At 42.3% G+C, this 27,647-nt stretch overlaps 1 protein-coding gene across 1 annotated transcript in view; it reads right to left on the minus strand.

Moving 5' to 3' along the window:
- Positions 1-2,370: 2,370 nt before the first annotated feature.
- LOC132397646 (sodium/hydrogen exchanger 2-like) overlaps positions 2,371-27,647 on the minus strand; it is a 369,476-nt gene continuing 344,199 nt past the window's right edge. Inside the window, exons 11-12 of the mRNA XM_059976415.1 lie at positions 19,241-19,304; positions 2,371-3,871 (exon numbers count right to left, since the gene is read on the minus strand). Coding sequence (XP_059832398.1) covers positions 3,510-3,871; positions 19,241-19,304 — 426 coding nt within the window. The 3' untranslated portion in view covers positions 2,371-3,509. The remainder of the gene's footprint in view (positions 3,872-19,240; positions 19,305-27,647) is intronic.

A 27,647-nucleotide genomic window follows, 5' to 3' on the forward strand; every position in this document is an offset into this window, starting at 1 on the left:
GTGACATCATTACTACTCTTCCCCCTCCCATCTGCCTACCAGTCCTCCACTTAGACCTACCAGCTCTTGCTGTAATCCCTTCCCTTCAGCTCTGTCTCTGTCTTTCAGTTCCAAAGATGACTGACCCAAACATCAATGTCCATTTGTCTCACAATGTTCTCTCACTTTCAGTGTACCTCTTTGTGGGTAGCTCCAGTTACTGGATTCTGCAGTCTCCACCCATCTTAGACTAGACCAGCAAGGTTAATTACATACAGAGAAATTAAAGCTGAACTAAATTCAGCATGCAACTTCTGGAAATCAATTTCCCTTAAAGATCAACGTGATAACACCCAGATAGTTTATTTTCAGGTTTTGTGAAAGTAAATTATTGGCCACGATTTCACAAAATAATTCCAAACTCTAACTAAATTTGAAGTGGAAGATTTTAATGAGTTTTTTCTTATGCCTTTGTGGGGATCTGTATGTATCGAATATGAAACAGGCTACTCATTGGGTAATTTAGTCTCAGCACTGCAGCACAATCGACTACAGAGGGATGGGTTTCTCTTTTATGTAAGTAACCAAGAGTGGATAAAGAAACTATCAAGTGGGAACTTTAAACAAATAAAGTACATGCACATTTTTAAAAAAGCTATTGTTAATAGGTTACCAGAAAGGTAAATACAGCTAGTTATTCTATACGATGACAGTGCATTGTGAGAAAAACTTGCATTATAGGCATCACTGTTACAGCAAAACAGGTTGTAGCTGCCTTCAAGGTACAGACTCATACAGCATTTCCTGCTCACGACAGGGCCATAAACCGCGTAATGTAAACAGTGATCCCTAGTCCATTAATCACGTTATAATGAATTCACTATGGAATTTATAATGAACCACTTTATGGTTTATAGCAGACCTATCTGTAAGATTAATAGATTAAAAAAACAAGATTTCTAAAAAATAGGGTATACTGTTTCAAACACTGGGCCAGATCTTACTAAGAAAAAGCTGTAATCACAACACATTTGGTTTGTTCAATGATTTAGCACACCTCTCAGCTAAACCCTCTTCCATTTCCCTTTCCTCGTCCATCTTATATTTTCTAACATTGGCTGTGGTCCAATTAATATCACCCTTCACCTCTGAGCCACAGGTACTAGATTTATACATTTACATGACCTGCCATGTGGAAAATCTTTAATAATATCATAGAAACATAGAAAACCTACATCACAATACAGGTCCTTCAGCCCACGATACTGTGCCAAACACGTACTTACTTTAGAAATTACTTAAGGTTACCCATAGCCCTTTGTTTTTCTAAGCTCCATGTACCTATCCAGGAGTCTCTTAAAAGAACCTTATCATATCCACCTCTATCACTGTCGCCAGCAGCCCATTCCACTCTCTGCATAAAAAAATTTGTCCTTGACATCTCCTCTGTACCTACCTCCAAGCACCTTAAAACTGTGCCCTCTCTTGTTAGCCATTTCAACTCTGGGAAAAAGCCTCTGACTATCCACATGATCAATGCCTCTCATCATCTTGTACACCTCTATCAGGTCACCTCTCATCCTTTGCTGCTCCAAGGAGAAAAAGCCAAGTTCACTCAACCTATTTTCATAAGGCATGCTCCCCAATCCAGGCAACATCCTTGTAAATCTCCTCTGCACCCTTTCTATTATTTCTACATCCTTCCTGTAGTGAGGTGACCAGAACTGAGCTCAGTACTCCAAGTGGGGTCTGACCAGGGTCCTATATAGCTGATGAAGGTGAATGCACCGTATGTCTTCTTAGCCACAGAGTCAACCTGCACAGCAGGTTTGAGTGTCCTATGGGCTTGGAACCCAAGATCCCTCTGATCCTCCACACTGCCATTACAAAGATCTTTGTTATCCTGACCAGAGCCCACTGTACATTAACAGCTCTAAGCTATCTGAATAAAAATTGCAGCACTTGCTTGGTTATAATCACTGCAGTTCAAGAAGTACATGATTGGTGTTGGGACATTCTGAAAGAAATCTGAAAGGTTCAGGGTCAAAGTATGGCTTTTAATTTAATTACCTTTAGTTTCAGAACCCTGAAAAGGAAATGGACTGGTGTAATAAATTGATGTGTTTGTAAAGGGGAAGATTCTGAGAGTCTGTGTTCGTCTATCCAACAATAACATTGATCAGGAGCCAGTTATCAGATTCTGTATACACACAATTACTTTCAAACTTGTGATAAAATTGGCTATATGTACAATACCATATGGTATTGGATATATACAGTACATAGTTACATTATACATGAGATGATAAGCAAATGTTTAATATTGTACTATCTTCCACTTTCAAAATGCATTTCAACAGGGAAAACCACAAGATGGAAGGCATATTTGAATCAGAGGTGTGGTGTTTAATAGTCCAAGAACATTCATGTGAACAAGTTATAGTGCATATAATATACATATTATATTCAACAGAGACTAGAGAGTCCCAGACATTTTATTATATTTATAAAGTGCGCAGTGTTTCATGCTCATGGTAAGGCAGCTCATCAGATTGGTTTGGAATCTGATAGCCTCCCAGTAGGATTCAGCCTCTTTGTTAGATTATGTCAAATGTTGATGTTTAGATGAGCAAAGCCATTTGCAATTACATTTATTTAAATAACTACAAAGTTGCGAGCAGGTTCTGACAAGGTAATGTGACTAATTGTACAGAATACTTACAACACCAAGTGATCAAACTGGTGAGATATATCTTTTTCCCCTGCTGACTATTGAAAGGTTATGGAGATTAGGGGTTTAAATAGCAAACAGCAGTTTATAAGACTGCCCTGGTAATTGGAAATTGATGTTATTTGTACATAAAGACTTGAAGGGGTAGAAAGTTCTCTTGCTTTGCCTATGTAACTGTATATTTGTCCATGTACCATTTCACTTTGGAAATGTAATTCAATTAAAAGCAATTAAATCAACCTTTCATGCACAAATGACTGAGGATCGATTTCAACACCTGTGTCTAAATGTGACTTGCTTCTGACATGCATGTTAATGATGTTGTTACCCTGTAGTATAACTTGTATTACAGCAAGATGCAAAAGAACATCTTCCATATTTCTGTAATTAACGGTGATTTCCAGTCACCACTCTTTGGTCAGGAATCTGAAACTTATATTCACCATGGTGTCGTGTTGATATTAGTTTAATTATTAAAGAAATTTTATCCAATGAGTGCGTCTCAGTTGTAGGAGCCAAAATGCCAGCTACTGAACTGTCGACTGTTCCAGAGAGAGAGGCAGAGAGGGGGAGACACAGAGAGGGAGAGGGTGAGAGGAAGAGAGGGAGGGGGAGAGGGGGAGAGTGGAGAAAGAGGGAGTGGGGAGGGGAATGGGAAGAGAGGGGGAGGGGGAGATGAAATGACACTAATCCATTATTTGCAAATAGTGTAATGTGATACTAGAAAAACATAGAGAAAACAACGGTTTCTAAGATAAGCTTGACTCCCTCCAACTCCTGAATCAATGTTACATGCTTTCTATCCATCCTGTATTGTCTCTCCGTCACTGATTCGTTCAGAAAACTGTCGCATTAATGGAGGCGCATGGGACAGTCTCCGACCATTGCTGATTTCACTCTGTGAAAATTCATTTTCAGTTGTAGCTGGAGGAGCAAATCTGATCTTTAATTTTAACTCAGACTTCTTGGTTTCATTGTTAGTTTCGTTCTGCTCCCTTCCTTTCAGATTCATATCTTTTTCATCAGAACTTTGTAGGTTCTCCAATTCCTCCTCATTGATCCACTCTGTGGAGCTTGGCTGCTGAGGCATCACTGAAATGGACTTGGGTAACTTTGGGTGTGGATCTTCGGAACGGTTTTTACTGCCTCCATATCCACCAACTGCACACAGAAGACACAAAGGGCATTCAGAAACCTTGACATAATGAAATTCCTACAGTGAGGTTCCAATGCTGGTTCTAAACTACTTAGCAGATATTGACTTGGTTTCTCTTCCTGTCTCTGTGGCAATCCCTGCAATGTCCATAGGCCTCACAAAGTTGCTGTGCAAATGGATAGGATGATTAAGAAGGCGTATGGAATGTTGGCCCTCATTAGTCAGGGCACTGAGCTTAAGGACCATGAGGTGGTGTTACAGCTCTATAAAGCCCCGGTTCGATCACACTTCGAATATTGTGCTCAGCTCTGGTCACCTCATTATAGGAAGAATGTAGAAGGTTTGGAGAGGGTGCAGAGGAAATATAACAGGCTGCTGCCTGGATTAGAGAGCATGTCTAATGAGAAGAGGTTGAGTGTTTTTCTCTTTGGAGCAATGGAGGTTAGGAAGAGACTTGACAGAGATGTACAAGATGAGAAGAGGCATAAATTGAGCAGACAGCTAGAGACTTTTTCCAAGGGCAGAAATGTCTGATACCAGTGGGCATAATTTTAAGGTGAATGGAGGAAGGTATAGGGAGAGATGTGAGAGGTAAATTTTATTACACAGAGTGGCGATTGCATGGAATGACCTGTTGGGGTTGTGGTAGAGGCAGATACATTGGGGGCATTTAAGAAACTCTGAGATAGGCACATGGATGACAGAACAATGGTGGGGTGTGTGCTGAGGAAGAATTAGATTGCTCTTACAAATGGCACAACATGTAAACCTACTCCACGGCTACTCCCATTGCCTTGAGTCTATTCTTCTCACAGAAAATGGGAATAGTTTAGATCAGCATCTTAATTGACATTGACAAATTGAGCCAAACAACCTGTTTTCATGTGGTGTTACGACATTATGCAGGGAAAAGAGTGAGACGAGTAGAAGCTGTCGAAGTCAACCAGTTTGGAACTGATGGTGCTTCTGTGATCTGGGCATATGATGGCACTGTGAGCATCTGCCAAGAGTCTAAAATGATACAGGGGTTTTATTGTTTCATAGAAACATACAAAAACTACAGCACAATACAGCTGCGCTGAACATAGCCCTACCTTAGATATTATCTAGGGTTGCCCACAGCCCTCTATTTTTCTAAGCTCCGTGCACCTATCCAGGAGTCTCTTGAAAGATCCTATCATATCTACCTCTACCACTGTTGTTGGTAGCCCATTCCATGCACTCACCACTTTATACATAAAAAACTTACCCCTGACATCTCCTCTGTACCTACTTCCAAGCACCTTAAACTGTGCCCTCTCATGCTAGCCATTTCAACACTGGGAAAAAGCCTCTGACATTATCAATGCCTTGAAACAAGTTCTCTTCCATTGAAATATCCCATTAGAAAGACAGTGAAGGTGGGAGAGATTGTGATTAAAGAGGGATGGTTGGGGAGTGAGAGCATGTGCAGGGAAAAGAGGAAGAGTGAAACGAACAGATAGTGAGAGAAGAGAGAGACAGCGACGGCCATAAAAAAGAGAAAGGAAAATGGGTTTTCTTCTCCTGGATGATGGTCCTCAATACAATCAACTGCTCACAGAGGCCAAACGTGAAAAAAATCTGTAGCCCAAATATTAGGAAGTCAAGCAGTTCTAGTTCTTCGGAATTACCCTCTGTGATCTGCAGCCTGTAATTTCCCTTTAAACAACACATATTGGTGACAAGTGTTCACCCCCAGAAGAGATCAATTTGGCATATTATCTAAAACTTTGACAAACTCCTGTAGATGTGTGCTGGAGAGTATATCAATTGATTATAACATGGATGCAAGACTAATGCCCTTGAATGGACAAGCCTAAGGAAAATGCCTGTAAATGGAGAAGTAGTGGATGTGGTCCTGTCCATCATGGGTAAAGCCCTCACTACTACTGAGCACATCTACATAGGAAAGTAGCATCAAAGACCCCCACCACCCAGGCCGTAATCTCTTTTTGCTGCTGCCATCAGGAAGGAGGTACAGAAGCCTCAGGATCCTCACCACCAGGTTTAGGAACAGTTATTACCACCTAACCATCAGATTGTTGAGCCAGAGAGGATAACTTCACACTACTCCACTCGCCCTGTCACTGAACTGTTCCCAAGTAACTGGACTCACTTTCAAGAGCTCTTCATCTCATGTTCTCAATATTTATTTTTTGTTTGTTTGTTATTGTTATTATTTTTTCTCTTTTTTATTTGCACAATTTCTTGTTTCTTTTTGCACATTGGATGCTTGTCCATCCTGTTGGGTGCAGTCTTTCATATATTCTATTGTGCTTCTTGTATTTACTGCAAATGCCCAGGGGGAAATGAATCTCAGAGTTGTATATGGTGATGTAAATGTACTTTGATAAAAAACGTTACTTTTTTAAACTTTTAGGGAATTGCGTTCTGATCCAGTGGAGAGTTTAATAGAAGCTTCAGTTACTTTGTGCAGGATAGATCACATGGATGGTTTTTGCCTGCTATGAATGTGGCAGTGCAGAAAGATGTGTTGTAGAGGACTATAAACATGTCATGTTAAAATCTTAGCTATGTATTCAGCAAATGTATATGAAACCATGCAGTACCTACAATAAGTCATTCCATTTTGTCTGTGCTATTTAAAAAAAATCTTTCTTTGTTGCTGTGAGATTATTGATAGTGCAATGCTGCCAAACTGTACATGTGAGTTTAGGTAAAAGATGCATTTATTGAGTTTCTGTCTGCTTATGCATGGTGTGTCGGATAGGAGGTTGTGTTGGGATTTGTATAACAATCCTAATCTCTACGCATGTGTTACATGTAATCACCAAAAGGGGTCTCTGTTCCATTGTATGTTGGTGTGCCCCCAGATAATCTGCTTCTGGTGGAAGGTGCTGGATTTGATTGGTCAGATTATTGGAAAAAAGATCCCCCTTGATCCTAAATTATGTATTCTGAACATTTATCCAAAGGTCTTTGTAACCTCCAAAAATGTAAAGTCTCTGCTTAATATTTTTGGAAGACAAACGCTGCATAGCCTATTCATGGAAGAAATCAACAACCAGAGGATTCTCACAGTAGTTGAAAGGAATGAATTCTTATCTTGCTCTAGAAAAGATAAGTTACATCACAAAAAACAAACATAGCAAATTTTGAGAAATTTGGGAGAAATTTCTAGAGAACAATATTTAGGATGATGAAAGTAACAAACTGAATTAACTGCTTTCTTTAACGGCGGGGTGTTTGCTTTTTTGTTTGTGTTTTTTTTTCTTTAGATGTCTTATGTATTTTATTTTAAATAAAACCAGGAACTAAAAGAAAATCCTAATCTCTACCCTGTACAACAACACTAGAACCACCTTGCGCTAAAATATTCATATTTCTTTGGTTTAAATTGAGCTCTTTGTTGTATAAGTTAGTAGAAGTTATGTTTGTTTTCTCGTGAATGTTGTATGTTTAATGCTATGTGTCGTGATGCTTCTGAACGTAATTTTTCTTTGCACCGGTGTGTACATTTAGTTGTGCCTGTGATAATAATCTTCACTTTGCGTCATTATTCATGCTAAGTCAATTTACACCGTATGTATCACTCAATCCATAGAAATACATCTGATAATGCTCCTAAGGTAGTTTTAAAATAGGTTTAACACCAAGCCATTTTAGTAGAAACTTGTTTAATGCCTAGTCAAAGACCCAAGTTCAGGTAACCTACTGCTCCTCTGTTCCATTTCTATCTCCACCTGATCGAGTCAATTCCATCAACCTGTTCCTTTCCCCTCCCACCGGTTTATCACCCATATGCTATTTCTTCTTGGTCTCCAGACCCACTGTTCCCATTTGTCCTCCCCACCTCCCTCACCTGATTCCATGCTCCACCTTCCTCTCCTATCCTATCTTTTCTAGCCCCCATCACCTTCCAGCCTTCTCTTACTACTTCCACTTCTCCCTCCTCCCTTCTCACGCAGACCTACCTATTGCTTGCCATCCCCACCTCTTTCTACTGGTTACCTCTTCCCTATCCTTCAATCTGGATGAAGGGTCTCCACTGTCTATATTCCTCCACAGATACTGCCTGACCTTCTCAGGTACTTCACCAGATGCAGTCTTTGAGTAGATTGGACTGAGGTGGCAGCAGGAATTTCCATACGTCTGGGTCCTTTTGCAACTTCCCATCTTCCCATCTGTGAGTCACCTGCTTATCGAGAAACTCACCCACTATCCATGTGTGGTTCAAACTTGCACAAGCATTCTGCCTACACCTTACTTAATATAGATACTTTCATACTTCAGGACACAAGAAAAACCATGTCCCTGACAAATACTTTATAATGATAGTTAATTAATTATGTGAGTGTTGTTGTTACTGAGTGGGAGTTAGTCTGAGTTTAAGCATTTCAATGAAGTCAACAACATTAACTCTTAACTTACTGTCACTTCCTTAGTATGTAAAGCAGTCTTAATAATGACAGGTTGTGGTTGAAGACTACAACTACAGCAGGGTCTAACCTTTCACTAAGTCTGTCTATTTCATCTATAGAGCATTATTAGACTCTTAAAAATAACAATTAGAAAGAAGAGGTGTGTGGAGCTACTGGGTGCACAAACCACCAAGATATCGATTGGCCTCAAGCTGTAAAGGGAACTTACTGCAGGAAAGGCTTTCACAACCTGCTGGAGGAACTCAGCAGTCCAGGCAGCATCTATTGAAAAAAGTACAGTCGATGTTTTGGGCCGAGACCCTTTGGCAGGATCCTCTGACGTTTCAGAGTCCTGCCGAAGGGTTTTGGCCTGAAACTTCGATTGTTTGCTATTTTCCATAGATGCTGAGTTCCTCCAGCATTTTACAAGTGTAAGGCCCCAGGGGGCAACATGACCTTCCACAGTGTACAACTAGAAATTCAACTATACCATGCTGCTTTTTGACTGCAGTGTGAGACTGAAAATTATTTAAACAACAACACACACAAAATGCTGGTAGAACACAGCAGGCTAGGCAGCATCCTATGTTTTTGTTTGAATTTCCAGCATCTGCAGATTTCCTCGTGTTTGCTCTGAAAATTATTTATTTCTTTTTTGAATCAGAAGCGATAGTGACCATTTCGGGGTTGTATTGTGTCACAATGGAAAGACAATGGCACCTTTTTGGTGTGTGTCAGCTTTGCCCTCCCACCAGGAGATCCACATGGAAAGCACATGAAATATTTGAATTGAGTAGAAACAGGCCACTCAGACCATGAATGCGACTAACTCTGTGTTCAGTGAGATCATGTCTTATCTTACTGCACCAAACTCTCCACCACCCTCTCTGAACCTAGAGATCGTAAGTCCATTCCTCTGAGTTATCAATCCAGATGACCTCTTCTTCTGATCTTCAACTCCTTCGAATCTCCCCAAAAATTTCTCGTTCAGTTCTAGCCAGCTTCTGAAATACTTGTCCCTGATCTTTCCAGCCTAGCTTGGAAGCATATTTCTCAGTCCTTCAGTGCCATTGAAGTACCCTACCAGTCAGTTCAGCAAGAGGACTTGCACTAAGTGTTCACAATCACCTGCTCAGGAGCAATCGGAGGTGAGTGATCGATCCAGCCTCACCAGGAACACTCAGACTCTAATGGGAATAAAGTGAAAATGGAATAAAGGTGGATAGACTTGGACCAAAACCTCACACACAAAGCCATTGGGATGATCTTTGGATTGGCAGCAAACCCACACTCCCATTTAGCTATCTATTAGAGTTGTCTCCAATATTCAAAATACTCCAAAACTATTTAAAAAAATACTAAACTCTTAATAATATGAATAATTGAAAACACAATAAAACACTTAAATCATTATGAAACATTACTGCAGAAGGTAGTAATTTGAAAAAATTCTTTTTTTAAACCATTTTTCTCAGACGTTTCAAAATTTTAGCTGAAGGCTCCTGGATACTGGGTCACTTCAAACTGTGACCTGGTTCCCTGGACCACATGCCAGAGAACTTCAGTAAGTTTGTTTTTGATTCTGTCTGCTGTCCAGCAACTGAATGGAGTAACAAATTCTCTGGCAAAAACCTGTCAACAACTTTTGAGTTCAGATAAAGGCTGGAACCAAAGTTCCAAAGTTGTGGTTATGTTTATACGGGTCAATGGCAGTCCTGTTGCTCTTTTCTCTGTACCTGTAACACGTATTCCTTCCCAGTAACACTTCTTCCCTATGACACATGTGCACTACTACCCCCCCCCCACACCCCAAACTCCTCCTTTATTCTCTTTACAATTAAATTACACTGAGAGAAATGTACAGTAGCCAATTAAATTAGTGGTTCAGAGTCAACATTAGTCCCTGGAGTTGAGAAAGAATTACTTTAGTCACTACACCGTCACATTGTCCTCACCTACTAGATGGAGATATCCTTTTCCAACATTAGCTGCAGTTAAAACATGTTCCTTTACACTGGAAAATTCCCTTGTTTTGATTAGGCAGAGGTACCCTGTGGACTTGTAGACTACCAATTAACAAACAGCAAAGGAACAGGTGCTTCGGCCTGGGATGTCTGTGGTGATTAGGATGCCAAATGAAATTAATTCCATTTGCCTGCATTTGATCTACATTTCCCCAATCCCTTTGTGTTCAGGTGTCTGTCTAAGTGCTATTCTCATGCCATCTCCAGCAGAGCATGTCAGGCACCCACCATCCGGTTAGATCTGCACACCCTCTTTAAATCAGGATCAGAATCAGGTTTATTGTCACTGGCGTGTGACGTGAAATTTGTTAACTTAGCAGCAGCAGTTCAATGCAATACATTATCTATCAGAGAAAAATATAAGAGAAAAATAATATTAATAATAAATAAACAAGTAAATCAATTACTTATATTGAATAGATTTAAAAAACAGGTAAAAATACTGTATATTAAAAAATGTGAGATAGTGTCCAAAGCTTCAATGTCCATTTAGGAATCGGATAGCAGAGGGGAAGAAGCTGCTCCTGAATCACTGAGTGTGTGCCTTCAGGCTTCTGTACCTCCTACCTGATGGTAACAGTGAGAAAAGGGCTACCCTGGGTGCTGGAGGTCCTTAATAATGGATGCTGCCTTTCTGAGACACTGCTCCCTGGAGATGTCCTGGGTACTTTGTAGGCTAGTACTGATGGAGCTGACTAGATTTATAACCTTCTGTAGCTTCTTACGGTCCAGTGCAGTAGCCCCTTCCATACCAGACAGTGATGCAGCCTGCCAGAATGCTCTCCACGGTACAACTATAGATGTTTTTGAGTGTATTTGTTGACATGCCAAACCTCTTCAAACTCCTAATAAAGTATCACCACTGTCTTGCCTTCTTTATGGCTACATCGATATGTTGGGACCAAGTTATATCCTCAGAGATCTTGATACCCAGGAACTTGAAGCTGCTCACTCTCTCCACTTCTGATACCTCTATGAGGATTGGTACGTGGGGGGGTGGTACCTCCCCATCCCCCCACATTAAAACTTTTGCCCTGTATAATTCAACATTTTCATCCTGGGAAAAATATTCTGACTGTCTACCTGATCTACGCCTTTCATAATTTTATAAACCTCTATCAGATCTCTCCTCAGCCTCTGACATTCCAAAGAAAACAACCCAAGTTTGCCTGCCCTCTTCTCACAGCTAATACTCTAATCCAGGCAACCCTTCTGCACTCTTTCCAAAGCTTCTGCATCCCTACTGTAATCGAATGAACACTAAACTTCAAATGCAGCCTAACCAAAGTTTTACAATCTACAGCCGCTGGAAACACACATGACATGCTGGAGGAACTCAGCAGATCAAGCCTGGCAGCATCTACAGCTGAAACATGACTTCCTTACTCTCATACCCAGTGCCTCATACATCTTGTTTCACCCCATCTACTTGTGTGGCCACTTTGTGGCAACTATAGACTTGCCCTCCAAGATCCCTCCATATATTAATGCTTTTACAGCTAGCCAAGCTGAGGCAAGAATTGATTCTCTCATTGCCCTTTAAGGCGACTTACACTACAGCATAATTGCAGAAGTGTCCCACACAATTTCTGCTAGTTCTATTTTTAATGTATCTGCATACGACATGATCTCTGTAGGTGAATAAAAGACGGTGCTGGTCAATTGCCCCATCACAAGAGGTACAAGGTGATTTCTCGAGTTTGCAACCATAGCACCTGCAGGCTGGGTATTAAATTTCCACTTCAGGTGCACCAAATGATAGGTAAATGAATTTCAATTATCTGTGGCACATATTTCCTCACCTGGAGAAAATACAACATATTTTCCAGAAGGGCTAATTATATCAGCTGTTAGTGTAGATCGGCGTCAGGCAGATGGTGTGGTATCATGGAGAGAGGTTATAAAGTCATTGATCATTTCACAATGTACAAATGTGAATCAACCACTGGAATGACATGTATGTAAAATTTAAAAAAAATCAAAACCTAAACCACCCACATCCATTTTTAATAGAAATGGGGAAATGGAATATAGGCCTGCTCTTGGAGGCCCAGTTATATAGTGCGTTTCTGAATCGTTTCTCTGCTCTATCTGTAGCTGAGCTGAACAAGCTCACATGGGCTTCAGCATACTCAGTGGATGGAGAGAAATGGATGAAGGAGCTATCAGTGGGTCAGCATGAATGCAGCACAAGCTTATCAGCAAACTCTTTAACCATCTCTCACCCTGCCAGCACTCCCCACTGCCATGGTCATCAAATGATGTTCACAGCAGAGATCTTCACCTCTCAGAGCTGTCTCAGCACCTTCCTCTCTCTCTCACACTCCCCTCATCACCAACCTCCCCCAAAACCACCTCTACTCCTCACGAAACTCACTGACCTCCCCTTGCCACCAAACTTCCCTCCTCACCAATCTCCTCTTGTCAAAAACATCCACTCCTCACGAACCTTCACTCCTCACCAATCTCCTCTTGTCAAAAACCTCCACTCCTCACCAATCTCCTCTTGTCAAAAACCTCCACTCCTCACCAACCTCCCCTTGCCACCAAACTTCCCTCCTCACCAATCTCCTCTTGTCAAAAACATTCACTCCTCACCAACCTTCACTCCTCACCAACCTCCACTTGTCAAAAACCTCCACTCCTCACCAACTTCCACTTGTCACCACCACACCACCATAATTTGATGTTTATTTATTCAACTTTTACGATCTGTACTTTGCTGACAAAGTAATCATTTACAGCCCATCCCTAAGTTACCTGGAGAAGGGCTGAACCGTCTTCTTGCGGGAAAGGTGCTCCCGCTTCTTGGTGGGGAGGGCATTGTGGGATGTATGCCCAGGGATTATGGGAGGATGGTGGTAATGACGTGAATTGATGGAGAACCTGCTGCTGTGGCACTCTCTTGCATAGCTCTCCTTGTCCTTCTCAACAAAGAGATTGTGGGTGTCAGGGACCTCTCAGAGTGGCCTGGCTGAGTAATCAAGGTTCCATTGAGTGCTAGTGCGGAGGGAGTGAAAGTTTATGTTGTGACTGGGGTTGAATGAAATGAATTGTTTCGCTTACGATAGTGTGAAGCTTGTTGAGTGTTGTCAGAACTGAATTCACTCAGGAAAGCAGAAAGCAGGCTCCCATGCTCCTGACTTGTCCCACACAGAGAGTGGAAAGGCTTTGGACTTCAAAAGGAGGATTTTTGGCTGCAGATCTCAGCTCCTGATCCTCTTTTGTAGCCACAGAGTCAATAGGCTGCTTCAGTTTAGTTTTTAGGTAACTGTGACAAACTTCAGTAGATTTGTGACAGAGAGTACATTGACTGGTTGCATCATGGCCAGGTTTTGAAACACTAATGTCCTGGAATGGAAATGCCTACAAAAAGTACTAGATACAGCCCAGTCCATCAAGAGTAAAGTCCTCCCCATCATCAAAGACCTTCACCATCAAGGTCACACTCTCTTCTTGCTGGTACATGAGCCTTAGAACCCACATCAAGTTAATAAACTGCTATTACCCCTCAACCCCTGAACCATTTTAATCAACTTCACTCATTTCACCACTGAACTGTTCCCACAATCTAGGGACTTAACTTTTAACTATAACATGTTCTTGATATTTCTTGCTTATTACTATTATTTTTTGTATATTTGCACAGTTTGTTGTCTTTTGCACACTAGTTGGAAGTGGTCTTTCATTGATTCTACTGTGCTTATTGTATTTACTCTGAATGCTCTCAAGAAAATGAATCTCAGGGTTGTCAGATACTGTATGTACTTTGAAAATAAATACACTGTAAACTTTGAACCCCCCCCCCCCCCCAGATGTCTATGTTGGTCGTTCAGTAATGGTACTGGGATTGATTTGTTCTCGTCATGTGTATTGAGATAGAGTGGAACGCTTCTGTTTGGATGTCATCCAGACACATCACTCCATACATTGGTGCATCAGAGCAGTGATGTGGAATGAAGTGTAGCAGCTGTAGAGAAAGTGCAATGCACACAGACAAATAAAGTGCAAGGGGTAGACTGGAAGATGATGAGAGGCCATTTAAGAGTCTGATAAGAGCGGGATAGAGGTGTGCTTAGATTTGGTGGGATGTGCTTCATATCAAGTGGGTTACAGTCACAAAGTCATACAGCACTGAAACTACCTCATCAGCCCCCTCTGTCCAATTAACTGCTTTCAATATGTTCACTTCTGTGTCTCTAGTAGATACTCCTTAAATGGTGTGAGAGTCTCTACCTGAAACATGCCCTCAAGCTGATACTTTGGATGCCAGCCACCCTCTGTGTGAAACAGTTCCTCAATCCTCTGCAGTTCACATTGGGGTTGATGATACGGTCATCTGTCTGCTGAATAGAGCTTACTCCCAGGGCAACACTGTGAGGATCGTGTTTTTTTTTCGTTTTCTCAAGTGCCTTCAATACCATACAGCCCTCATTGCTGGGGAAAGGATCCCTTTAATGCAGATTGGCACTTCCATTGTATCCTGGATAACGGACGACCTGACCACAGTTCGTACGGCTTCAGAGCTGTGTGTCAGACATGGCTATAAGCAGCACTGGGGCCCCACAGGGACTGCATTGGCTCCCTTCCTGTTTATGCTGTATACTTCTGACTTTAGATACAACACTGAGACATGTCATCTGCCGAAATTCCCTGATGACTCAGCAATAGTCGGGTGTATAAAGGGAGGACGGGAGGATGAATACAGGGTCCTGGTGGAGGATTTCGTCAAATGGTGCAAGCTGAACATCTGCAGCTCAACATTAATAAGACAAAAGAGATGGTGATAGGCTTTAGGAAAACTAAGCCTGCATTGCTCCCTGTTACTATTGATGGTGAGGATGTGGATGTGGTGAGGATTGACAAGTACCTGGGGGTACACCTGGATGACAGGTTTGAGTGGAGCACCAACACAGAGGCTGTGTACAAGAAGGGCCAGTGTTGCCTCTACTTCCTGAGGAGACTGAGGTCCTTTCGACTAAGCAGGCACCTCCTTCACATGTTCTCCCAGACTGTTGTCACCAGTACAATCTTCAAATGCAGTGGTGCGCTGGGGCAATGGCATCAACATGGGTGATGCCAACAGGATCAATAAACTGATTAGAAAGGCTGGCACTGTTATAGGAGTCAAACTGGACACATTGGAGGTTGTGGTGATTTAGTAATAGACTAAAAGAATGGTGCTGCTCTAAAGTGCACAATATGAGGTAATTCTTACCCTCGGCCTTTAGGTTCTATAAATCAGTCAACCTATAGCCCCTTCTGTTAGATTGTTATTAACCTCAGTTTACCAGAGTTCTGTCTGAGATCTGTCTACCACACATTAATACCGTGGACAGTCTGTGCAATACCGTGCAACATCACCATCACATCTGATCTGGACGGTGTGAATGTGAACCCATTGCCGTATAATATTATGGTAATTCTTGCACTACCAACTTATCAGTGTGAACTTGGAAATCTTGTAATCTTTCACTTGTAAATTTTATACATCTTATTTTTAAGACAAAATTTTTATCTTTATTATCTCTCTTCTAATATTTGTATATCTGTGCACCTTTAATGCTACTGTGATACTGTAATTTCCTTTGGGCTCAACGAAGTACCTATCTATCTATAATTGTCTGCAGCACTCCAGCTGTCACCTAATTAGTTGTTCAAATAAATTAGTGCTGTAACTAGAAACTAGAACACTACAGCACAGTACAGGCCCTTTGGCCCTGGATGTTATGCCGACCTGTATATTCCTTAAAAAAATGGTACTAAACCCACACTACCCCATAACCCTCTATTTTTCTTTCATCCATGTGTCTGTCCAAGAGGCTCTTAAATACCTCTAATGTTTTAGCCTCCACCACCATCCCTGGCAAGTCATTCCAGGCACCCACAACCCTCTGGGTAAAAAACTTATCCCTGATGTCTCCCCTAAACTTTGCACATATGCCCTCCGGCGTTTGCTATTCGTACGCTGGGAAACAGGTACTGGCTATTCACCCTCATAATTGTAGACCACTATCAAGCCCCCTCTCATCCTTTTATGCTCCAAAGAGAAAAGTCCCAGCTCTGCTAACCTTGCCTCATAAGACTTGTTTTCCAATCCAGGCAACATCCTGGTAAAGCTCTCTGCACCCTCTCCATAGATTCCACATCCTTCCTATAATAAGGTGACCAGAATTGAACACAATACTAATTCTGTGTAACCTGAGGTAGCACAGTCGTTTAACTAACATAGTCACTACCTCACAGCACCAAAGACCCAGGTTGAATCTTGACCTTGGGTGCTGACTGTGTGGAGTCTGCTTGTTTTCCCTATGACAACATGTGGTTCTCTGGGTTCTCTGTTTCCCTCCCACATTGGTAGAATCTGGAGAGCGATGATGGGAATGTGAAGAGAATAAAAAATGTGTACACTCATCCTATATAATATATGGTCTCATTTATCCTATATATGCATCTCCCCAATTCTATCATCTACTCCTTGCTCTTTGTCCTCCGTGCCCAGGCGAATGAAGGTAAGTATCCCACATGACCTTTTTACTATCTGTTCTGCCCCAGTCAGGGTTCCATGGTCCCATCAATCTCTCAAACACCAACAGTCTGGACTCTCTTATCTGCATCCTTCCAATGGCTTAAAGCCACCATCTCACCAGCAATCTCCTCCTGGGCAGCCTGTACCAGAATGTTGATTCTAAAAATGATCATTAAGAGGGAAAACTGTGCTCCTGAATAACTTAATGGCATCCACATTCCCTCCCTGTACATACCGGGGTTTTTTCTCATGTCTGGGTCCTGAGTCTTTGCAGACTATTGGGAGGAGGTTGTGACTGTAAAGCAGAACTGAACTCAACAGCCAGGGATAGAGTGAAGGTGATCGCAAGGGATGGACTGGTTCAGTTTTCCAAAGAGGCTGCTGAATTTTTGATTGATGTGAACCATGTTACAGACTCAGTAATCCAGATTTCAAACTGTCAGGCTGTCACTCTTCAGTATTATTACAACCTAAGCCCATGCTTGTAAGATCTGGTCAGATTGGATGAAGGGTGGAGGAGTGCTGTCTGCTGCTAATGTCATTCCTGAAACTTGGAGATTCCACCCTGTTTAAGCCAGACATTACATTAGACAGCAGTGGTTAATCTACGAACAATTCTTCACTGAAGGTGCCGGACACTGTTAGGATCGAATTATTGAAACAGAAATTAGATGGCTAGTCTTCAAAAATATCATAGTGTTTCTAGGTAACCTGACACATAGTGAACAAGAAAAGTTGTAAGGACAGGAGGAGTAGGCCAAATGAGTCCACAGTATTGTACCAAGAAAAAGATATGAGAAGCCTGCAATACAGCTAGGGGATTTGTGCTCTACAAAGCAGTCTGTATCATGGTTTTTCATAATGGAAAGCTGTACCATCTGTGCATGGGTGAGGAATGAAGGAAAAACTTATGTTTACTTTTATACTTTTATTTGCAAAAGTTCAGTGAAAGTAAAATTTATTTCACATCTCAAATTTTTGGGTACTGACTCTTAAATTCTGTAAGGGTGGATTTTTGTTCACCATATGCATATAATGTTGTGGTGGGTAATGTATGGAAAGTGGCAGTGGGTAATGTATAGGATGTGGTGGTAGGCAATCACCTGGACAGCAAATGTATCGAATGTCGTGGTGGGTAATGTATAGAATGTGGTAGTGGGTAATGCATATGATGTTGTGGTGGGTAATGTATAGAATGTGATGGTGGGTAATGTTTAGAATATGGTGGTAGGCAATCACTTGGACAGCAAATATATAGAATGTGGTGGTGGGTAATGTATAGAATGTGGTGGTGGGTAATGTATAGAATGTGGTGGTGGGTAATGTTTAGAATATGGTGGTAGGCAATCACTTGGACAGCAAATGTATAGAATGTGGTGGTGGGTAATGTATAGAATGTGATGGTGGGTAATGTTTAGAATATGGTGGTAGGCAATCACTTGGACAGCAAATATATAGAATGTGGTGGTGGGTAATGTATAGAATGTGATGGTGGGTAATGTTTAGAATATGGTGGTAGGCAATCACTTGGACAGCAAATGTATAGAATGTGGTGGTGGGTAATGTATAGAATGTGGTGGTGGGTAATGTATATGATGTGGTGGTGGGTAATGTGTAGAATGTGGTGGTGGGTAATGTATATGATGTGGTCGTGGGTAATGTGTAGAATGTGGTGGTGGGTAATGTATAGAATGTGATGGTGGGTAATGTTTAGAATATGGTGGTAGGCAATCACTTGGACAGCAAATGTATAGAATGTGGTGGTGGGTAATGTATAGAATGTGGTGGTGGGTAATGTATATGATGTGGTGGTGGGTAATGTGTAGAATGTGGTGGTGGGTAATGTATATGATGTGGTCGTGGGTAATGTGTAGAATGTGGTGGTGGGTAATGTATAGAATGTGGTGGTGGGTAATGTATATGATGTGGTGGTGGGTAATGTGTAGAATGTGGTGGTGGGTAATGTATAGAATGTGGTGGTGGGTAATGTATATGATGTGGTGGTGGGTAATGTGTAGAATGTGGTGGTGGGTAATGTATAGATTGTGGTGGTGAGTAATGTATAGAATGTGGTGGTGGGTAATGTATATGATGTGGTGGTGGGTAATGTGTAGAATGTGGTGGTGGGTAATGTATATGATGTGGTGGTGGGTAATGTGTAGAATGTGGTGGTGGGTAATGTATATGATGTGGTGGTGGGTAATGTGTAGAATGTGGTGGTGGGTAATGTATAGAATGTGGTGGTGGGTAATGTATATGATGTGGTGGTGGGTAATGTGTAGAATGTGGTGGTGGGTAATGTATAGATTGTGGTGGTGAGTAATCTCCTGGACAGCAAGTGATGGGAAAAAGTGACAAGCTCAAATGGGGAAATAATGCAACATACAGAGAAGTTATTGCAAAAATGATATTCCTTACCTGTAAGTGATCGAGCTAGTTTGCCTTTCTTTTGCGAGTCATCAGCTAAGCAAACTGATCTCCTCTGTGGCACAAGGGAATAAAGAGTAACTGATGGGTAAGAGTCCTTTTCTCCCAGTGTGTGAGCACAGAGCCCAGTAGTTCCTCCCCATCAGTGGACTGCCCCACACCTACACCGGCCTTCATTAGAGACCTGACCCCACTGTAGAGAAGCTCGAAGTCTCATTGCAGCCACGATGTAGGGTTTCAACCTAAACTGTCGACAACTGCTCTCCCCCTCAGTCGCTGCTCGAGCTGCTGATTTCTTCAGCACATTGCTTTCTGCTAACTGAAAGAGTTAGCCGCTTCCTCCTACAGATATTGCAAAGAATCGGTGTGCTGAGCATTGACACAAGCCTGATGGAAGAGCTGATCAACCCTCCCTTTCAAAGAGTGTTCACCCAACAACATTATTTGTTGTCCTTTACTCATCTGCAAGTAGCCTGCAAAGGAGTCAAACTGGTCTCACTGTTACTGGGAAGCAGTTTACTCCCATCAGGAGTAATAGTTACACACATTGCTCCAGAATGGTCTTACCTTTTACCATCAAAATGGGCTTCACAGGTCAGTTTTTTTTATCCTTGCTGAAATGTGAGTTAGATGCAGGCCCTTCCTAATCCACGTTCTGCTCTGGACTCAGTATAAAGACCAGACAGTGGGATGTGGCTGTAATGAACTGACTGAGGGGACGTTGGCTTATGCTAGGCTTGACTGGCTCGACCTGGGCTGTTGGATTCAGTTATTGAGTATAGTTGAAAAAAAACTGGGATTGTGTTTTATTTTTCTCTTAATTAAACTTAATGGTCCTAATTAATTTTTATCACTTAAGTTTATATATAACTTTTTTCATGTTTTAATTATCTAACTATTGTTATTTTTTTAACATTTCAAAGCACTTTGATAGCCTTTAACAAGAGAGCTCTGAAGGGAATGAACACTCAACGTCCAGCCCCTGAGATCTTCCTGCTGCCAGCAATATTGTCTGCAGGGACTTTCACTCCCTAGGGCCGCTGGAAGTATGTATGTCTGTGGGAATAATGTGGGTGGCAAGCACAAAGAAGGGCAAGATCAAGAATATTCAAATCCACCACAGCTCACTAACTGACTGATCAACACAGTCAGGTAGCTACTTGGAAAGTCAGTGGTAAGTTATGGCTTACGGATATCCCCAGTCAGGAGAAAGTATTGTTTAGTATGCTGGGGAAACTCTTCCTTAATCTTAGCAGGGAAAGTAAAATCACAACAGGCAGCTTCATATATGGGTGAATGTCTGTCAATACAATCTTCCAAAAGCAACACTTCATAACTCATTAGACAAGGGTTCAGGCTGGGGTTTCTTCACTGGGACAAAGTATGCTCAAAGAGAGGATTAGTTGTAGCATATCAAATTATGCAACTTGTCTGGTTGAGCGGGAGTTTCAATTGCTCTTATCAGAGAGGTCAAAAGCTAGAGCAATGTACTTATGTTAGATGGTGGTAGGTCTGCAGGACAGTTCAATAAATCCTTTTACTAGGGGCTGGGGAGGGACTGCAACTGAGAGGTGGAAACCAATAATTTACAAGAGCCTGATGACCACTAGAAATAACATGATTAGAGGCCAGGAGCTGGGAGCTGGGAGCAGGCTCTTCTTTGCTGGGTATGAATACAATTAGCTGAATATGGAAAAAAAATATTTTTCTATCTTCAAATCTTTAAATGGAATCAAATCTCTGGAAATGAATAGGGAATGCATTTCCAGGAAGCAGGAATGAAATTTTAAATAGAAATGAATGGGGGAAGTTGGTAATTCTGCACATCACACATCATTAAGAGCCACTGGGCCGTGCATTGTATGAGCAAGATGTGAAAAAAGCCAGTGAGGTAAGTCGGGGACATCCTCCACATCAGAGACCACTAGGAGCCCTTGGTTGGGTATAGCAAGAGCGAGATTTGTGAAAAAACAGCCAGTGGGGGCTGTTGGGACATCCCCAGCATCTTAATGACACACACAAAATGCTAAAAGAACTCCACCATTAGCAGCATAGATCACTAGGAACCACTGGATTATGCGTAACGGGAGCAAGATTTGCAAAGTGTTTGCGGGATACTCAGGACATTCTGTGTGCTACAGATCACTAGATGGCTATGGATTATGCAAAGCGGTAGTGAGAATTGAAGAAAAAAATAATGGACACTGTTGGAACATCCCCAGCACTACAGGTCACTAGGAATCATTGTTTTGTGTGTAGTGCGAGTGAGATTTGAGGAAAAAGCCAGCGGGGCAGTCAGACATTCTGCATGCCACAGATTGTTAGCGGCCGCTAGTTTGTATGTAGTGGGAGTGGGATTTGAAAGTAGGTGAGCTGGGCAGTCAGACATTCTACACACCACAGATTGCTTGGAGCTGTTGGGTTGTGCGCAGGAGAGATTTCAAAAAAAGGGAGGGTGGAGGCAGTCAGGACAGGACATCGGCACGCTGCAAATTGCGGTGTGATTCGGCACTTAACAGGCACCAGTAAAAAGAAATAAGGCTTGAGCGGAGTGGACATGATGTGACTGTCCAGTGTTAGAGTGAGGAGTTGAGGCTTTGGCTCATCAAGATTTCAACAAGGAGAGGTGCAGGGTCCAGATAGAGTTTTTTAGTTAACTTTCATTCTGTCCTATTGCAGCAGGAATGCCAAACAAGGTAGTGGGATGCTCCCCTTGTGGGATGTGGGAAAGTAGGGCAAAGAAAAAACATTTCAGGATGTGTATTGTATACAATTCTCTGACATTAAATGTACCTTTGAAACCTCCAGTGTCCCTGATGACTACACCTGCAAAAAGCGCATTCAGTTTCATCCTCTTTCGGACTGTTTTGGATTGCAGTTGGATGAGCTCTGGATCATTTGGTGCCATGGTAGCTTAGCGGTTATCGTTACATGATTACAGGTCGGGATGTTGGAGGTCACAGTTCAGTCCTGGCATTCTCTGTAATTTCTCCATGAAGAATGTGTGGGTTTTCTCCGGGTACGCTAATTTCCTCCCGCAGTCCAAAGACGTACCATTAGTAGGTTATTTGGTCATTGTAAATTGTCCCATGAATAGGGGAGGGTTAAGTTGGGGTTGTTGGGTGTTCCTGGGCAGTGCAGCTCAAAGGGCCAGATGTGCTAAATTAATAAATGACTTTGGGAGGCTAAGAGGTTGGATGTCAGGCAAGACAGGGAAGCAGTTACACTGAACTTGCAAGACATAAGTAACTGGGTGACTGTCAGGATGGGGAAAGGGGATAGGCTTGTTCAGGGCATCAGAGTTTACAGAATGGGATTGAAAGAGATAATAAATCAACCATGATGGAAAGCTGAAACAGACTTAATGGGCCTAATTCTACTCCCGTGTCTTATGGCTGCCAGTGCAGGGTCTGAATATTGCTGTCGGGAGAAATGAAGGCAGAGGAAAGCCACAGCAGTTAGATATCTGACACTGTGTCCCAGAAAGGAATGGGGAGAAGATAGAAATTTCAATGCTTAGGGGAACAGGCAGGAGGATCTGTGGCCGTGGACATGATTCCCGGATGGTATGTTGCTTCCTGGTGCCAGGGTCAGGAACATTTTGGATCAAGTCAGTAGCATTCTTAAGTGGGAGTGTGAGTAGGCAGAGGTGATGATCCACATCCATACCATTGACATGGGGAAGAAGGGTGACAAGATCCTGTAGAGTGAGTTCGGGGAGTTAGATACTAAGTTAAAGAACAGGACCTCCTAGGTTGTGATCCCAGGAAGGATACACAATTCGCAAGTTACTGAGGCCAGAAATAAGAAGATAATACACATGACTAAGGAGATGTCACAAGAGGGAGGGCTGGCTTCATATTTTTGGATCATTGGGCTCTCTTTCAGGGAAGGTACTGATGGGACAGTTTGCACCTGAACAGCAGAGGGACAAATACTGTGGAAAAGTTTGCTATGACTCATAGGGGATGTTTAGATTGCAGGGTATGGGAAGCAGAACACCAAAGCAGACAGAGGAGTGGACATGGGAAAAGATGTTGTTCAGCCGATATAAAGACAGGAATTGAAAGATTGAGCAAAGTGGGAATGATGTTCTTGGCTGTGTCTATTTCAATGCAAGGAGTATTGTAGGAAAGGCGGATCAGCTGAGAGTATGGCTCAGCATCGGGACTTAGTGAGGGGTGGTTGCAGGAGCGGTAGGATTGCCAGCTCATTATTCTGGGGATCCATTGTTTTAGACGTGGTAGAGTGGGAGGGGTGGCGTAACTAGTCAAGGAAAACATCTGGGCAGTGATCAGACAGGACAGACTGGCAAACTCATCCATTGAGGCTGTATGAGTGGAACTAAGGAACAAGAAAGGGTCAACCATGTTAATAGGATTGTATTATAGAGCACCAAACAGTAATCTCTCAGTTGCTGCCTGTTCCATGTGCCAGTGAGGGTAAGAATAGGATGATTTGGCAGGTGAATGTGTGGCTGAGGATCTGAAGCAGGGGGCAAGGGCTCAGATATATGGATCATTGGGATATTTTCTGGGTAAGGTATGACCTGTACAAAAGGGATGGGTTACACCTGAGCCAGAGGGTGGTCCAATATCTGTACAGGCAGGTTAGCTGGAGGTACTTGGGAGGGTTTAAACTAATTTAGCCAGGGGATAGGAACTGGAATGATAGTGCTGAAGATTAGGTAGCTGACTTAAAAACAGAGGCAATATGTCATGAGGAATGGCTGTTGATAGGACAAAACTGCAGTCAACAGGTTGACTTGGAACGTAAATGGTGGACAAAATCAAAAGGGGTGAATACAGGGCTGGAAGAGTTATATTTGAATGCGCACAGTATATGGAATAAGGTAGATGAATTTGTTGCGCAGTTAGAGTTTGGCAGGTATGATGTTAGAGGCATCACTGAATCATGGCTGAAAGAAGATTATAGCTGGGAACTTACTGACCAGGTATACACACGGTATTGAAAAGACGAGCAAGGAGGCAGAGGGGGCGGTGTTGCTTTGTTGGTAAAAAAAAATAAATTATTGGAAAGAGGTAACCTAGGGTCAGAAGGTTTTGAACAGAGCTTGGAAGTTGCAAGGGTTAAAAGACCCTGATGGGAATTGTATACAGACCCCCAAACAGTAGTAAGGATGTGGTCTACAAATTACAATGGGAGGTAGAAAATGCATGCCAAGAGGGTGAATGTTACAATAGTCATGGGGGATTTCAGTATGCAGGTAGACTGGGAGGATCAAATTGATGTGGGATTCCAAGAGGAGTAATTTCTTGAATGCTTACAGGAGGGCTTTTCAGAGCAACTCATGGTTGAGCCCACTATGGGATCAGTTATTCTGTTTTGGGTGTTTTGCAATGAACCAGAATTGATTAGAGAGCTTAAGATAAAAGAACCCTTCGGGGTAAGTGATCATAATATGATTGAATTCACCCTGAGATTCAAGAAGGAGAAGCTAAAGTCAGATGTATCAATATTATATGTGAGTAAAGGGAATTACAGAAGCATAAGAGAGGAGTTGGTCAGAATTGATTGGAAAAGAACACTGGCAGGGATGATGGCAGAGCAGTAATGGTTGGAATTTCTGGAAGCAATTCAGAAGGGACAGGGTAGAAACATCCCAAAAAGGAGGAAGTATTCTAAAGGAAAGATGACAGATCTGTGGCTAACAAGAGGAGTCAAAGGCAGCATAAAAGCCAAAGAGAGGGCATGTCATAGAAGAAAAATTAGTGGGAACTTAGAGGATTGAGAAGTTCTTAAAACTAACAGAAGGCAACTAGAATGTCATTAAGAAGGTAAAAATGGAATATGAAAGTAAGCTAACCAATAATATTAAAGAAGATACCAAAAGTTTTTTCAGATACATAGTGTAAAAGAGGTAAGAGTGGATATTGAACTGCTGGAAAATGATGCTGGAGAGGTAGTAATAGGGGACAACAAAACTGCAGATGAACAAAATAAGTATTTTGCATCAGTCGTCACTGTGGAAGACATTAAAGGTATGGTGCAAATTCCAGGTATCAGGGGTCATGAAGTGTGAGAAGTTACCATTATCAGAGAGAAGGTTCTTGGGAAACTGAAAGGTCTGAAGGTAGATAAGTCATCCTGGACCAGATGGTGTACATTCTAGGGTTCTGAAAGAGGTGGCTGAAGAGACTGTGGATGCATTAGTAATGATCTTGCAAGAATCACAAGATTCTGGAATGGTTCTAGAAGACTGGAACACTGCAAATATCACACCATTCTTCAAGAAGAAGAGAGGCAGAAGAAAGGAAATTATAGGCCAGTTAGTCTGACCTCAGAGGTTGGGAAGATGTTGGAATCAATTTTTTCGGGATGAGATCTCAGGGTACTTGGAGGCACATGATAAAATAGGCCATAGTCAGCATGGTTTCCCCAAGGGAAAATCTTGCCTGATAACTTGATTGGAATTCTTTGAAGAAATAGCAGGCAGGATAAACAGAGGAAAATCAGTTGATGTTGAGCATTTGGATTTTTAGAAGTCCTTTGACAAGGCACCACACTTGAGGCTGCTTAACAAATTGAGCCCATGGTATTACAGGGAAGATTCTAGCATGGATAAAGCAGTCGCTGATTGGCAGGAGGCTAAGAGTAGGAATAAATGGAGCCTTTGCTGGTTGTCTGCCAGTGGCTAGTGGTGTTCCACAGGGATCTGTGTTGGGTCAGATTCTTTTTATGTTTCTTCGGATGATGGAATTGATGGCTTTGCTGCAAAGTTTGCAGACAATATGAAGACAGTGGAGGGGCAGGTAGTTTTGAGGAAGTAGAGAGGCTTCAGAAGGACTTAAACAGATTAGGAGAGTGTGCAAATAAGTGGCAGATGGAATATAGTGTTGGGATGTGTATGGTCATACACTTTGGTAGAAGAAGTGAAAGGGTTGACTATCTTCTAAATGGAGAGAAAATACAAAAATCTGAGGTGCAAAGCAGGCTTGCGAGTCCCTATACAGGATTCCCTAAGGGTTAATTTGCAGGTTGAGTCTGTGGTGAAAAGGGCAAATGTGATGTTAGCGTTCACTTCAAGAGGACAAGAATATAAAAGCAAGGGTGTGATGTTGCAACTTTATAAAGCTCTGGTGAGTCCTCATTTGGGGTATATTCTTCCTGTGAGATATGGGATTTCAGGGTACCTGACACATTCTCTGATGACAAAGTCTGTGGGAAATGCATCCAACTGCAGCTTCTGACTGGACTGACAAGGAGCTGGAGCTGGATGTCCTCAGGATCATTAGGAGGTAAAAATCTCATAGGGGAGACTTTTACTGAGGGGATCACACAGGCTTCAGACAGTAGATGGGTGACTGCCAGGAGAAGTAATGGAAGTAAGTAGTCAGTTCAGTGTTCCCCTGTGGCCATTCCAATCCGTAACAACTATGGATACTGCTGGGAATATGACCTGTCAGGGCACAGCAGCAGTAGCCAGGCCAGTGGCACTGTGGCCGGCTCTGAGGATCAGCAGGGAAGAGTAAAGTCAGACAGAGCAATAGTGACAGGAGACTCAATAACTAGGGGATTGACAGGAGATTCTGTGGCTGCAAAAGAGATGCCAGGGTGGTGTGATGCCTCCCAGGAGCAAGGGTCCAGAATGTCTCAGAGAAGATTCTCAAGAGGGAGAGTGAGCAGCCAGAGTTTGTGCTGCACCAGTGACAGAGGTAGAAAGGGGGAAGAGATCCTGCACAGGGAGTACAGAGAAGAGGCTGAAGTGCAGGAGCTACAAGGCAGTAATCTCGTGCCAGTCAGGGCAGGAATAGGATGATAGTACACACGAAAGAGTGGCTGACAATGTGATGCAGGGGACAGGGATTCAGATTTCTGGGTCATTGAGATATCTTCTGGGGAAGGTATGACCTGTAAAAATGGACAAATTACACCTGAACCTGAGGGACCCAATACTCTTGCAGACAGGTCCACTGGAGTTCTTGGGGAAAGTTTAAACCAAGTTAGCAGGGGGATGGGAACTGCAGTGATAGAGCTGTGGATGGACAGTTGGTATACAAGTCATATCATTTTGTAGTGAGACCATGGAAGGACAGGCAGATAAGCGGACAAATTACAGTCAGGGGGATGAGTTGAAGTGTGACATGGGGGAAACATCAAAAAATCTGATGAATACAAGACTGAAATTACACTTGAATGCATGCAGGGTACAGAATAAGGTAGACAATCTTGTAGCACAGTAGGAAATTGACAGGTATGATGTTGTGGGCATCACTGAGTCATGGCTGAAGGAAGATTATAGTAAGGAGTTTAACATCCAAGGATACGCATAGTATTGAAAGAACAGGATGGTAGGCAAAGAGGGGCAGATGACTTTGTTGATAAAAAATTGAAATCTTATCCTTAGAAAGAGGTGACATACAATCAGAAGAAGTAG

This window comes from Hypanus sabinus, chromosome 8 (genome assembly GCF_030144855.1).
Source record: "Hypanus sabinus isolate sHypSab1 chromosome 8, sHypSab1.hap1, whole genome shotgun sequence".
Lineage (NCBI taxonomy): Eukaryota > Metazoa > Chordata > Chondrichthyes > Myliobatiformes > Dasyatidae > Hypanus > Hypanus sabinus.